The sequence below is a fragment of the Somniosus microcephalus genome, chromosome 12 (assembly GCF_052327205.1).
Source record: "Somniosus microcephalus isolate GS21.2 chromosome 12, FLI_Smic_1.0, whole genome shotgun sequence".
NCBI lineage: Eukaryota > Metazoa > Chordata > Chondrichthyes > Squaliformes > Somniosidae > Somniosus > Somniosus microcephalus.
In genome coordinates this window covers 99,431,552-99,446,821 of record NC_140998.1, presented here as the reverse complement: position 1 = coordinate 99,446,821, position 15,270 = coordinate 99,431,552, and the positions used below count along the sequence as shown (strand labels likewise).

The window sequence follows — 15,270 nt, the reverse complement described above, 5'->3', positions numbered from 1 at the left end:
GGGGGGGGAAGTGGGGGGAGGGGGGGGGGAAGTGGGGGAGGGGGGGGGGAAGTGGGGGAGGGGGGGGGGGGAAGTGGGGGGGGGGGGGGGAAGTGGGGGAGGGGGGGGGGGAAGTGGGGGAGGGGGGGGGGGGGGAAGTGGGGGAGGGGGGGGAAGTGGGGAGAGGGGAGGGGGGAAGTGGGGGGAGAGGGGAGGGGGGGGAAGTGGGGGAGAGGGGAGGGGGGGGAAGTGGGGGGGGGAGGGGGGAAGTGGGGAGGGGGGAGGGGGGAAGTGGGGGAGGGGGGAGAGGGGGGGGAGGGGGGAGAGGGGGGGAAGTGGGGAGAGGGGGGGAAGTGGGGGAGGGGGGAGAGGGGGGGAAGTGGGGGAGGGGGGAGAGGGGGGAAGTGGGGAGAGGGGGGGGGAGAGGGGGGAAGTGGGGGGAAGAGGGGGGGGAAGTGGGTGAGAGGGGGGGAAGTGGGGGAGGGGGGGAGTGGGGGACGTGGGGGAGAGGGGGGGAAGTGAGGGAGGGGGGGGAAGTGGGGAGTGGGGGAGAGGGGGGGGGAAGTGGGGGGAGGGGGGAGAGGGGGGGCGGGGAAGTGGGGGAGGGGGGAGAGGGGGGGGGAAGTGGGGGAGGGGGGAGAGGGGGGGGGGAGTGGGGGAGGGGGGAGAGGGGGGGGGAAGTGGGGAGGGGGAGAGGGGGGGGAAGTGGGAGGGAGAGGGGGGGGGAAGTGGGGGAGGGGGAGTGGGGAGGGGGGAAGTGGGGGAGGGGGGAGAGGGGGGGAGAGGGGGGGAGAGGGGGGGGAAGTGGGGGAGGGGGGAGAGGGGGGGGAAGTGGGGGAGGGGGGAGAGGGGGGGGAAGTGGGGGAGGGGGGAGAGGGGGGAAGTGGGGAGAGAGGGGGGGGAAGTGGGGAGAGGGGGGGAAGTGGGGAGAGAGGGGGGGAAGTGGGGGAGAGGGGGGGGGAAGTGGAGGGAGAGGGGGGGGAAGGGGGAGAGGGGGGGGGAAGGGGGAGGGGAGAGGAGGGGGGAGAGGGGGGGAAGAGGGGGGGAGAGGGGGGGAGAGGGGGGGGGAAGAGAGGGGGGGGGGGGAAGGGGGGGAAGGGGGGGGGAGGGGGGGAAGAGAGGGGGGGGGGGGGAAGAGAGGGGGGGGAGGGGGGGAAGGGAGAGGGGGGGGAAGAGAGGGGGGGGGGGGGAAGAGAGGGGGGGGGGGGGAAGAGAGGGGGGGGGGGAAGAGAGGGGGGGGGGAGGGGAAGAGAGGGGGGGGGGGAAGAGAGGGGGGGGGGGGGGAAGAGAGGGGGGGGGGGGGGGAAGAGAGGGGGGGGGGGGGGAAGAGAGGGGAGGGGGGGGGAAGAGAGGGGGGGGGGGGGAAGAGAGGGGGGGGGGGAGAGAGGGGGGGGGGAGAGGGGGGGGGAAGAAGGGGGGGGGGAAGAGAGGGGGGGGGGGGAAGAGAGGGGGGGGGGGGAAGAGAGGGGGGGGGGAAGAGAGGGGGAGGGGGGAAGAGAGGGGGGGGGGGAAGAGAGGGGGAGGGGGGGGGAAGAGAGGGGGGGGGGAAGAGAGGGGGGGGGGGGAAGAGGGGGGGGGGGGGGAAGAGAGGGGGGGGGGGGGAAGAGAGGGGGGGGGGGGAAGAGAGAGGGGGAGGGGGGGGGAAGAGAGGGGAGGGGGGGGGGGGGAAGAGAGGGGGGGGGGGGAAGAGAGGGGGGGGGGGAAGAGGGGGGGGGGAAGAGAGGGGGGGGGGGGAAGAGGAGGGGGGGGGAAGAGAGGGGGGAAGAGAGGGGGGGGAGAGAGGGGGGGAGAGAGGGGGGGGGGAGGAGGGGGGGGGGAGAGGGGGGGGGGAGAGGGGGGGGGGAGGGGGGGGGGAGAGAGGGGGGGGGGGGAGAGAGGGGGGGGGGGGAAGAGAGGGGGGGGGGAAGTGGGGGGGGGGAGAGGGGAAGAGGGGAGGGGGGGGGAGAGGGGGGGGGGGAGAGGGGAGGGGGGGGAGTGAGAGGGGAGGGGAAGTGGGGGAGGGGGGAGGGGGGAGGGGGGAGAGGGGGGGGGAAGTGGGGGAGGGGGGAGAGGGGGGGGAAGTGGGGGAGGGGGGGAGGGGGGGAAGTGGGGGGAAGGGGGAGAGGGGGGGGGAAGTGGGGGAGGGGGAGAGGGGGGGAAGTGGGGGAGGGGGGAGAGGGGGGGGGAAGTGGGGGAGGGGGGAGAAGTGGGGGAGGGGGGGGAGAAGTGGGGGAGGGGGGGGAGAAGTGGGGGAGGGGGGGGAGAAGTGGGGGAGGGGGGAGAGGGGGGGGAAGGGGGGGGAGAGGGGGGGGAAGTGGGGGAGGGGGGGAAGTGGGGGAGGGGGGGAAGTGGGGGGAAGTGGGGGGGGGAGAAGTGGGGAGGGGGAGAAGTGAGAGGGGAGAGGGGGGAAGGGGAGAAGTGAGAGGGGAGAGGGGGGAAGAGAGGGGGGAAGGGGGAAGAGGGGGGAAGGGGGGATGAGGGGGAGAGGGGGGGAGAGGAGGGGGAGAGGGGGGGAGAGGGGGGGAAGAGGGGGGGAGGGAGGGAAGGGGGAAGAGGGGGGGAGGGAGGGAAGGGGGAAGAGGGGGGGAGGGAGGGAAGGGGGGAGAGGGAGGGAAGGGGGGGGAGGGGGGGGAGAGGGAGGGAAGGGGGGGGGAGGGAGGAAGGGGGAAGAGGGGGGGGAGGGGAAGGGGGAAGAGGGGGGGGGAGGGAGGGAAGGGGGAAGAGGGGGGGGAGGGAGGGAAGGGGGAGAGGGAGGGAAGGGGGGAGAGGGAGGGAAGGGGGGGAGAGGGGAAGGGGGGAGAGGGGGAGGGAGGGAAGGGGGGAGAGGGGGAGGGAGGGAAGGGGAGGAGGGAGGGGGAGGGAGGGAAGAGGGGGGAGAGGGGGAGGGAGGGAAGGGGGGGGAGAGGGGGAGAGGGAGGGAAGGGGGAGAGGGGAAGGGGGAGAGGGGGAGGGGGGGAGAGGGGGAGGGGGGGAGAGGGGGAGGGGGGGGGGAGGGGGGGAGAGGGGGAGGGGGGGAGAGGGGGAGGGGGGGGGAGGGGGAAGTGGGGGAGATGGAGCGGGGTAGGGGAGACACGTCGTTTACGTGAAATGTTGACAGACAGGATTTTTAAGGAGCCACACACACCTCTAATAAGTGAACTAAACGACACGGGCCGCGATATATGGAAAGAGATGGATTTGGATTTGTGGACTGTATTCACCTGAACTGTCCCCCATCTTCCGATACCGAGGAGCTCTCCGTGTCTTCATCATCGGAGCTGCTGCCTTCATTCTCCGGGTAGTCAACGTCCATGTCTTCGTGATTGTTCTCTTTCTTATCTCTAGCATGAACCGGCATATTGGCGGCTAGTTTAAAAAAAATCAAATAACAATCACCGCGGTTCAGTTTAATTACACGAAACGTTCACGGCGCCGCAACATCGCGTTTCTCCCCCAATTCGATAATAACGGAAGGGGGGCGGTGGACGGTCGCGGTTGATGGACAGCCGGATTGACCATACACAAGCCTGGAAAGGGAAAACGGCGTTCCATCACAGTCAGCCGCAGCAATCGGCGGTGTAGGGAGGCGGGGCCTCACCGATCGAATCGAAGCGCGCAAAACGGTCGGCGCTCCGGGTGCCGGGCGCGTGGTGCACCCTGGGAGTTGTAGTCCGGGGTCTTGGGATCCGCCGCACACGATTGAGCGGAGAGAACTGCGAGTCCCGTGAGCCTCTGCGGCTGCTGCCCTTACACAGCCGCAATGAAAGAGCAGCCGAACAGTCGATGCACCACCGTCGGGGGATTGTGGGCTATTTCACAACGGGCAGTTCGGGCGTTTTCTTTTTTGGTCGGAACCGCTCGCTATGGAGGCAGGCTGTGCGATTGACAGGACGCGACGCGACCGCTAATGTCAAGCGTTTGTGCCTGAGCGTGTTCGAGGCGCTCTGGTTTTGATTGAGCGCGCCAGTTGTTTGTCCCGCTGTGGTCGGCCATGTTGGCGGTTGGTGTTTGAGCGCTGGGCTGTGCTCGCTCCGGCGCTGTGTTCATGGCTCCGGCATTTTCGCCAAAGCTTTGTGTTCTAAGGAGTTCTTCGGTGGCCGCGACGTTTTATATTTGTTTCTCCATAAAGATTTAACACAGGAAATTTTAAAAAAAATCGGGAGGACGGTCCGGTCCGGTCCGGTCCGGTGCTGAGCCCAAGGAGCGGAATGTTTTCTAAAAAACCTCACGGGGATGTGAAAAAATCCACACAGAAAGTCTTGGATCCGAAGAAAGATGTTCTGACCAGATTGAAGCACCTGCGGGTTGTCATAGGTTGGTACCCCGCAGCAGAGCCGGCTGTTGGAGTTGCTCATTCCAGCAACACTGTTTGTACTCGCAGTACAGGACGCGATATAATGGCAGGCAGCCGCTGGTTATGGGTTAATCCAGCTTTTGCTTGCACTAGGCTGATTTGTTGTCGAGTCTGCTTCCAAGTAGATACCTTCAATATTGTCTGAATTACTATTGTTAGAGCTGGGAGTCTTGCTGTCCGTGGGTTGTAGGGCTCCTTCATTCTTTCCAAGTGTTGTATTAGGCCCGATAAGATGGGTAAAGTTTTCACTTTTTACATTAATTTTAAATCTCGCCACCGGAGAAATTGAAATGTTTATTCTGACAATGTGTGGAAGTAATCTTGTATTGATCATTGTAGAGTATGGCTTGGAATATTGTGCCCAGACAACTGTCTCAATAGACTAAATGTCGAATGTATTTCAGAGGTATCTGGAAAAATAAACACGCTCCGCTCCTCTGTTCAAATTGAATTATTATCTGCTAAACGGATTATTAACTCTGAGCAGGAAGCAGTCGGGTTTATACTGTACTAAAATAATTTCTGTAAGATTCGGATGGTTTTCTGTATGTACGGTTAAAAGCTAAGCCAGGAAAATGCAATGTGTACATTTCTTTCCCTCCCCCCACATAGAGTTGAATGTCTGTTTCTAAATGTTTATTTTTGTAATTCATTAGTTTTAAATTACATTTTATTGAATTCTGTTGTATTTTGACATGATTTCAAAATAGATTGTTTATATTTTATTTAAATGTTTGCAATACAATTTTTAATGTTAATACTGAATTAACAGAACTTTATGTATCGAATGAACACGCAGTATGTTCATGATGCTGTGCTGTTGCTTTTTACTTTAAATTGTGCTTCTGTTTTGATTTCTTTCAGGCACAAAGTTTTTTTGATCCCCTTCAATCTTGTGCCTGGAGATGTATTTCATTCAAAGTGCATTAACCCTACAATTTCAATATTGCTGCAAATAATTTTCCGGTTTGCAGCAATGCTAAAAGTTGTAATGTAAATTCAGTGTCTGGTCCTGACCTGACTCGAGCAAAGCAGTGAGACTTTTTCATGGACCTGCTCGATGCACACTTTGAAACATTTAACATTTTAATTATAGCCTGGTGTTTTGTCTTGGAAAGGAGAATTGAAGTTCCAACCAGGCAATGTAAATAGGACGATAACACCTGAAACGTTGACTCTATTTTCTCGCCACGGATGTTGCCTGGCCTGCTGAGTCTTTCCAGCATTTTCTGTTGTTATAATGTAAATAGGATATTGGCTGATTGGAACTACTGCTGTAGGTACTAGTCTCTGTATAAATGCAGCATCATTTATATAAAGGAATTATATAATTCAATTTGAACAGAGGAGCTGAGTGTGTTTATTTTTCCTGATACCTTTTGAAATGCATTACTGCATTTACACTTTTATAAGTGTCAGCCATGGTTCAGTGGTAGCACTCGTGCTTCTAAGTTAGACGGTTATGGGTTCATGGGTTCAAGTCCCACTCCAGAGATTTCAGCACAAAATCTAGGCTGATATTCCAGTGCAGTACTGAGGGAGTGCTGCCCTTTCTGAGGTGTCGTCCTTTGAACATAAGAAATAGGCGCAGGAGTAGGCCAATCGGCCCCTCGAGCCTGCTCCGCCATTCAATAAGATCATGGCTGATCTGATCCTAACCGCCAATCCACTATCACAGAACCATCTCCTGAATCTAACAGAATTAGACACACGAAATAGGAGCAGGATCAGGCTACACGGCCCCTGGGCCCGCTCCGCTACCCACAGGGCCATGACCGATCCGAACCTAGACTCATGTCCAAATTCCTGCCCGCTCCCCGTAACCCTTAATTCCCTTTACTTCTAGGAAACTGTCTATTTCTGTTTTAAATTTATGTAATGATGTAGCTTCTACAGCTTTTTGGGGCAGCATATTCCATGGACCTACCACCCTCTGAGTGAAGTAGTTCCTCCTCATCTCAGTTTTGAAAGAGCAGCCCCTTATTCTAAGACTATGCCCCCTAGCTCTAGTTTCACCCATCATCGGGAACATCCTCCCCGCATCCACCCGATCCAACCCCTTCACAATCTTATATGTTTCAATAAGATCGCCCCTCATTCTTCTGAACTCCAATGAGTAGAGTCCCAATCTACTCAACCTCTCCTCATACGTCCATCCCCTCATCCCCGGGATTAACCGAGTGAAACTTCTTTGTACTGACTCGAGAGCAAGTATGTCCTTTCTTAAGTATGGACACCAAAACTGTACGCAGTATTCCAGGTGCGGTCTCACCAATACCTTGTACAACTGAAGCAATACCTCCCTATTTTTGTATTCTATCCCCCTAGCAATGAAAGCCAACATTCCATTGGCCTTCTTAATCACTTGCTGCACCTGCATACTAACTTTTTGAGTTTCGTGCACCAGGACCCCCAGATCCCTTTGTACTTCAGTACTTTCCAGTTTCTTGCCATTAAGATAATAACTTGCTCTCCGATTTTTCCTGCCAAAGTGCATAACCTCACGCTTTCCAGTATTGTATTCCATCTGCCAAATCTCTGCCCACTTACTTAGCCTGTCGATGTCCCCTTGCAGGTTTTTTATGTCCTCACTCACTACTTTCCCTCCCATCTTAGTATCATCTGCAAACTTTAATATGTTACACTCTGTCCCCTCCTCCAAATCGTTAATATAGATTGTAAAGAGTTGGCGACCCAGCACTGACCCCTGCGGAACACCACTAGTTACTGATTTGGATACGATGTTAAACCGAGGCCCTGCCTGCCCCCTCAGGTGGCCGTTAAAGATCCCATGGCAGTGTTTCAAAGAAGAGCAGGGGAGTTCTCCCTGGTGTTCTGGCCAATGTTAATCCCTCAGCCAACCTCTAAAACAGATTATCTCGTCATTATCACGTTGCTGTGTGGAAATTGTCTGCTGCATTTCCTATATTACAACAGTGACTATACTTCAAAAGTAATTAATTGGTTGGGATGTCCTGAGGTGTGAAAGGCGCTATATAAATACAAGTTTGTTTTTTTCTTTCTGTTAACAATATTCATTATATTTTGAGAGCATAAACAGGAAACTTTAATTTCAATAAAAGTAAATTTAGCAGTCTTGTAGTTTAGCAATCATAAAATGTTAGAGCATAGAAGAGGGCTATTTAGCCCATCGTGCCAGTGTCAGCTCTTTGAAAGCTGTCCAATTTAGTCCTACACCCCAGCTCTCTTCCCATAACCCTGCAAATTAGTTCTCTGCCAATACATGTCCAATTGCCTTTTTGAAAGTTCTTACGGAATCTGATTCCAACACCTTTTCAAGTACTGTAGTGTGTTCCAGATCATAAGAACCCTCTGTGAAATATTTCTCCTCATTTCCCCTCTAGTTCTTTTACCAATTATTTTTAAACTAAGTCCTCTGGTTACCCGACCCACTTGCCAGAGGAAACAGTTTCTCCCTACTTGCTCTATTAAAGCCCTTCATACAGTACTTTTGAATACCTCCTATAGGGTCTCACCTGAACCCTCTCTGCTCCAAGGAGAACAATTCCAGCTTCTCCAATCTCTTCACCTATTTAAAGGGTATCATCCCGGTTAGCCTCCTCTATACCCTCTCCAAAGCCTTGATGTCCTTCTTAAAGTGTGGTGCCCAGAACTGAATGCAATGCTCCTACTGAGGCCTAACCAATGACTTGTAAAGGTTTAGCATGACTTCCTTGTTTTTGCATTCAAAGCCCCTATTTACGAAGCCAAGTATCTCATGCTTTCTTAACTGCTTTATCAACTTGCCCTGCCTCCTTCAAGGATTTGTGAATATGCACACCCAGGTCCCTCTGCTCCCCCATCAAAATAGTACCATTTAGATTATACTGCCTCTCTATGTTGTTTCTCCAAAAGTGCATCACTTCTCACTTATCCATATTGAATTGCATCTGCAATGTGTCTGCCCATTTCACCAGTCTTTCTATATCCTCCTGAAGTCTGCAACTATCCTGCTCACTATTTACGATGTATCATCCGCAAACTTCGAAATTGTACTCCCTATACCCAGGTCATTTATATATAATAAGAAAAGCAATGGTCCTAATACTGACCCCTGGGGGACCCTACTGCATACTTCTCCAGTCAGAAAAACATCTGTTCACCACGACTCTCTGCCTCCTATCCCTTAGCCAATTACATACCCAAGTTACCACCATCCCTTTAATACCATGTGCTTCTATTTTCTGAATAAATCTGTTGTGTTGCTTTACCAAATGCCCTTTGGAAGTCCATATATACAACACCTACTGCTCTACCTTTATCAACCCTCTGTTACTTCATCATCAAACTCAAAATCAGATTAGTCAGACACGATTGCCTTTAACAAATCTGTGCAGGCTATCCCTTATTAACCCATGCTTCTCCTAGGAGTTTTCCCACCACTGACATTCGACTAATTGGTCTGTAGTTACCAGGTTTATCCCTCCTTTTTTGAACAGGGGTGTAATGTTTGCAATCCTCCAGTCCTCTGGCACCATTCCCATATCCAAGGAGGATTGAAAAAAACATATATTTTTCGGTAAGGCTAGTGTTCCAGAATGAAAAGCCTGGGACAATAAACCATTACTGCTAATACAGAGGCACTGATTTCCACTGTCCCAGTTAAGATCAGCTAACACAGCAGACTGGATATCAAACATTTGGATTTTCTTGGTCTGTATTAATTACTCACTGGATAAACCCCATGAACCAGCGTAAGTGCTTACCTTTACATTTTTTTGTCATTCTTATCTATCCAGTCGTAGCCAGAGAATCTCCTGCAATTGCTTCTCTTCCTGCTCCCACACTTGCCTCGAGTCCCCCAAGGATCTATTTTTGGCTCCCTCCTATTTCTCAGCTATATGCTGCCCCTTGGCAACATCATCCAAAAACGCAGAGTCAGGTTCCACATGTACACCCACGACAGCCAGCTCGACCTACCTCCCCACCACCTCTCTTGACTCCCTCCATTGCTGTTTGTGTAATCTGGCTGTTTGTCCCACATAGAGTACTGGATGAGCAGGAATTTCCTCAAATTAAACATTGGGAAGACCAAAGCCATTGTCTGTGCCACTAATTCCATCTGGCCCCTTGGCCAGTTTCTCAGGCTGAACCAGACTGTTCACAACCTCGGCATCCTATTTGACCCTAAGCTGGGCTTCCGACCCCACATCCTCTTCATAAGACCGCCTACTTCCTCCTTTGTAATAGCACCCGTCTCTGCCCCTGCCTCAGCCCATCTGTTGCTGAAGCCCTCATCCATGCATTGTTATTTCCAGAATCAACTCTTCCAGTGCTCTCCTGGCCAGCCGTCTATCTTCAACTCCCCATATATTTGAGCTCATCCAAAACTCAGCTGCCTGTATCCTAACTCCCACCAAGTCCTGTTCACCTATCACCCCTGACTTAGATTGGCTCCTGGTTCACCAGCGCCTCGAATTTAAAATTCTTTCTGTTCAAATACCTCCGTGGCCTCGCCCCTTCCTATCTTTGTAACCTCCTCCAGCCCTACAAACCTCTGGGAACTCTGTGTTCCTCCAATTCTGGCCCCTTGTGCATCTCCGACTTCCTTCAAGCTCTGAAATTCCATCCATAAACTTCTCCACATCACCCCCTGAAGATGGTTCTTAAAACCTTCCTTTTGACCATGGTTTTGGTCACCTGTCCTGATGTCTCCTCCTTTGGTTCGGTGTCAATCTTTTTTTGTCTGATTACATTCCTGTGAGGCGCATTGGGATATTTTACTACATTAAAAGTGCTATATTAATACAAGTTGTTATTGACCTTTCCCCTTTTTGTGTGCAAGAAACTTTAAGCAAAGCATTTGGATAATTGGGCTGACTGAAGAGTACTGTTGTGGTTTTTTTTTTGTTGATTGACTGCCCTAAAATGATATTTCCTGCATCCAATCTTATCGCAATCTTGGTATAATTTACTCCTGAATACTTCCTGTCCCCAACATATCACACTCGTCAATGCTTCTTTCTGCAATACTTGGCTTTCAGTTGCAACAGCTTTGGAATACATGCTTGATTGTCAATTAATAATGGGTTACAACAGATTAAAAACATAAGAAAGGCATCTAGGCTACTCCTCGATACCCTAGGCCACTGAATCAATCATGTAGACTTGGAAAAACAAACTAAATATGTTACACTAGTATCAACAGATGATGTAGAACTTTTTCACTGGATAAATGAATGCCAACGGATTGCTTGGATTGGTGTGGAAATTGAACCCGTAACTTCACAGGTCATGAAAACATGTTAAAACGTGCTTTGATTATTTTAATCTTTTTTTCCTTCTTTGCTCCTTCTCGCTCTACTGTCAATTAAAAATCAATCTGGCATCTCTTGCTTAGTGTAAGCATATGCCCTACAGAGAAAAATGTTGTCCTGACTCAGTTGGTTTGTATTCCATCTCCCTCTCCCTCCTCTCACTCTCTTGCATCCTCCCCTTCCCCCCCCTCGCCTCCCCCCCTCTCCCCTCTAAACCATTTAGATTGGGAGTGAATATGTTGTAATTGTTAAACGGCCTAACACACTAAGGCCCTAATCAAAGTCACAAATGATGTCCTCTGTGAATGTGACCGTGGTGCATTTTGTCTCCCCATCCTCCTCAACCTCTCTTCAACCTTTGACACTGTTAAACACACCATCTTCCAATGCCTCTTCTCTGTTGTTCAGAAGTGGGACTGTCGTTGTTTGGTTCGTTGTTAGCCATTTTACAGCTTTCTGGACTCAACATTGAGTTCAACAATTTTAAATCGTAACCACCACTCCCATTTTTTTCAGACAGTAGCTGCTGATAATGATTCTGCCATTGCCATTTAGACCTCCTCTAGACCCATCTTTTTGTTTCTTTACTTGTCCCATTACCATCCCCTTTTGCCTCATCCCTTTTGTCATTTAATCTCTCCTGCCTTCCATCACAGACCTTCCCTTTTGTTCATTCCTCCGCTCCCCCTTTCCCTGCCTCTGTACTTGCTTAAAACCTGTTGCATCTCTAACTTTTTCCAGTTCTGATGGAAGGTCATCGACCTGAAACGTTAACTTTGTTTCTCTCTCCACAGATGCTGCTTGACCTGCTGAGTATTTCCAGCATTTTCTGTTTTTACTTCTATTTCTACACTGCCTCTTTCTGACCCTATACTGCCTCTGTGTCATCCTACTGATTGTATGAGCCGCAATTTCCTCCAGCTAGACATTGGGAAGACCGGAGTCATCAGGCTAGATTTTTATCAACCGTGACGGACGACATCGGTTGCGGGTCCCGACCCCGCTGCTGGCTCCAAAATTATTTTCCCCTGATTGGGCTTGTTAAGCCCGCCCAGCGCGTTTGCCAGCCAATTGAAGGAAGCAGGTCTGATGACGTTATTTGATGACACGTCATCAGCCGGTTTTCTTAAAGGGACCATGCGCAAATTTACTTTGACAGTTGTGCTGTCTGTGTTCTACAGCATTGAGGTGCTGCAAACACTGATAAGCACTGCACAAAGGCTCTCCCATGACTCCCTCCATTCACAGCACGCAGGGAGGTTCTCTTTCCTTCAAAGGGCGGAAGGGACCTCCCCATGACACCAACGCAGCCTGGTTGCACATTGTACAGGAGGACACAAGTAGGGATGACGTTAGAAGGACCTGGCTGCAGTGGCGCAAACCTTTCAATGCTCTCAGTAGATCATGAAACGTTGCTGCAAAGCCACACTCAACCTCATCCTGCTGTGCCACTCATCACATGCCCATCACTCTGCCTTTCCTACCCCACTCTTGCACATCATTACTCACACCAACTTATCTTGCACCTCCACCCATCCCTCTCTAGCTACATTATCACTTCCCCATCTCACTAGCCATCCCTCACACTCACCCTCATCCTAGTCCATCATACCAGCTAACAACACACAAGGGTAGGCACTTGTGTGTTTTAGCCAATGTTCATGCAAAGTTTCTGTTAATGTGCTGTCAAACATTGAAATCTTTATTATCAACACTTTGCGTTCTTGGACAGATTTGTGTGAACCTTTGAAAGTGGCTTCGTGAGCTGCAGTGAATGGTGAGACATAACGGTACCCCCCCCCCCCCCCCCCCCCCTCCTCGCAATGGTCATGAGTGTGAAACAAATGGCTTGGGCATTGTAGGGATGCTTTATGTTGTTGGTGTGGGGTGGTGCCAACCTGGCGCATTGTGTGGCAGCCGGGGTGAACAGCATCAAGTGAAGTAAATGTGGCAGCAATGTGGCCGGGTGCTGATGCCCTCTGTCCTGTGTAGCATCAGTTGATTGCAGAGAAGGTTGGTGTTATTGTTGCTGGTGTTGGGGCTGATCGTGATGGGATTCTGAGGACCAAGGTGAGATAGTTTCAAGGGCACCGATGCTGATGTAATAGATGGCGGCTGCAGTTGAGATGACCGAAGCGATCTGTCAATGGTCTGGGAGGTTGATCCAATGAAGTGACACTGGATAGAGAGTTTACTCCAAACACTTGCAACCTGCATAAAGCTCAATCTGTTTTCCAAACGCAGTAAGCAACAACTTCTGAGCTTGGAAAGTGAACAGCTGAGATGGGAGTTTTTATAGCACATTTGCAGCTGTCAAGTAATGAGATGATTCCAGGGTCATACAACTCCCGACCTGCTCACCTGACGTGATCTCCGAGCTGCGTGGACCCCATGGGCGACCTCGTAAAATGTAAAGGTGAGCTCAAAATTCTTAATGGGCTGTTAACAAGGTCATAATGACCTGAATTGCCTCCCCTGCTGCTGCGTGTCTGGTCTGTCCAGCGCTGACAGACCCGACATCTGGGAAAGGTGCATGGCGTCGGGTTGATCCCAACCCGCTGTAAAAAAAAAAACACATTTTTCCACCCGACCCACCACCGAACGTGCCCGCTGACCCCCGAAAAATTCCCTCCATCGTCTTTGGCCCCCGCTACAGATTCCATCCCCAACCCAGCCATTGCCTCAGGTTGAACCAGACTGTTTGCATTCTCGGCATCCTATTTGACCCCACGCTGAGCTTACAACCCAATATCCTCTCCACCTACTTCCAACTCTATAATATTGCCTGCCTCAGCCCATTTGCTGCTGAAATTCTGATCTATGCTTTTGTCCTCTCCAGACTTGACTGTTCCAATATTGTACTGGCCAGTGTCTCATCTTCCATGCTCAGTAAACTTCAGCTCATCCAAAACTCTGTTGCCCATATCCTTTTCCGCAACAAATCCTGCTGATCCATCATCCCTTTCCTTGCTGACCTATATTGGATTCCGGTCCTCCAACTGCTCCAATTTAAAATTCTCTGCCTCGTGTGTAAATCACTTCATGGCCTTGTCTCTTCCTATCTCTCTAGCTTCTTCCAGCCCTACAACTCTCCCAGAACACTCCACCTTTTGACACTGGCTTCTTGTGCACCTCCCCTTCCCTTTGCCCCACCACTGGTGGCCATGTCTTCAGCTGTCTAGGCCCCATGCTGTGGAATTCCATCCCTAAACCTCTCCACCTCTCATTCTTCCTTTAGGATTCACCTTAAAACCCACTTTTTAATCCTCCCCCTCCTGGCACCCCTAAAGTCAGGCGTGATTGCACAATAAAGTTGCACGGACTCTCGCTCTTCCTCATTTACAATTTGATTTTCAGTTTAACATCCTTGTGGCATTTAACATTAAATATTTGTTTAGAGTAGCATTTAAGTTGTTGCTCCATATTTAGAAATAAATTAATATTCGTGTCCTTTGTCATGATTTTTGTTTTATAGTGAAACTTTTTGCAATACAGGATGGTTCTCTTGAAGCCTTCTGACTAGGAGAGCTGATGGTGGTTATTTCAATTTTGGCACAGTCTTGAGTTCTTTTGTCCTGTTGATGATTGCAATAGAGTTTCTGCACAATTAATTAAAGGAGCCCTCTAAATTTTTAAGTGTATTTATGTGAATCTGCAAAAATTTCAAATCCTGTTCTACCTCGTAAATTGTTTGTGATTTTAAATCTATTTTGATCTTGGTTTCAATGCTCAAAAATGTAGATCTGTTTTGCCACTGTAGTCATATGTGTTTATTAAGAGGGTGTTGAGCAGGACCAACATTAAGGAGAGCCTGAGAACTTGGGGCTCTCCCCTCACAATCGAGAATTTCTACTAACCCTTCTAAATGGGAGCCAAATTTGACTCCTGTTCTAATCAGCTCTTAACCCTAATATTACGTAAGCAGTTCAAATCCAACTCCAAATCCATTGATTGTGTTTGACCAAGTCCAGACACACACACTATCTTTAGGCAGTAGACATATACAGAGAAATAAATGGAATAACACCAATTTCCTTAGGTAGAGGCTTGACCTTCGTTGCTTTTCCTTTCCAATCCTGATTTTTCTCTACAATTTGTTAAAAGCTTGAGATCTTTATAGTCTGTTTCTCACGGAATAATTATCAGTGATAATTGATTGTGGGCATGACAATTTATTGTGAACAAGACCCCAGAAAGGATGTATTTTCTTCAAAACAACAGATGCCAACTGTTGTCATCCTGCCCTTCCATTGTCCAATTCGTTATCTCAAAACTGCCTTGGCTAACTGTTTCCCAATGTGACCATGAAAACAAGTCAAGAGATACGAATCTGAAACCGCCTGTCATTTCAACAAACACCGAAACCACCATGTCAGCTAATTTGTACCCTGACGCATCAAACCCTAAAGTATCCTGGGAATGAATGACTTTCATTAAGAAAGAAACCAAAAGCTTTATTCATATGAGATTAAACCAACTCCTAATCCTATGTATATTGCTATAGGGTATCTTACTATAATGGGGTAGAGTTTCTGCTTTGGGCTCATTCGGCGATTCCAGCGCAAATTGGGCCCGTTTTGAACAGGTTTTTTTTTCCCCCCGTGTTTTGAGTTTCCTCTCAAACTCATTTTCATATCGCCGAATGCAAGACCTGCCACAAACCAGCGAGATTGGGCAGTGTTTTAAAACTTAATTAAAAAA

At 50.7% G+C, this 15,270-nt stretch overlaps 2 protein-coding genes across 2 annotated transcripts in view; one reads left to right on the top strand and one right to left on the bottom strand.

The window, feature by feature from the left end:
* Positions 1–3,450, bottom strand: part of brms1la (BRMS1 like transcriptional repressor a) — a 39,109-nt gene extending 35,659 nt beyond the window's left edge. Inside the window, exon 1 of the mRNA XM_086002314.1 lies at positions 3,156–3,450. Within this exon, the coding sequence (XP_085858440.1) occupies positions 3,156–3,295 (140 nt within the window). The 5' untranslated portion in view covers positions 3,296–3,450. The remainder of the gene's footprint in view (positions 1–3,155) is intronic.
* Positions 3,451–3,537: 87 nt separating this feature from the next.
* ralgapa1 (Ral GTPase activating protein catalytic subunit alpha 1) overlaps positions 3,538–15,270 on the top strand; it is a 251,419-nt gene continuing 239,686 nt past the window's right edge. The window contains exon 1 of the mRNA XM_086002312.1: positions 3,538–4,251. Coding sequence (XP_085858438.1) covers positions 4,146–4,251 — 106 coding nt within the window. The 5' untranslated portion in view covers positions 3,538–4,145. The remainder of the gene's footprint in view (positions 4,252–15,270) is intronic.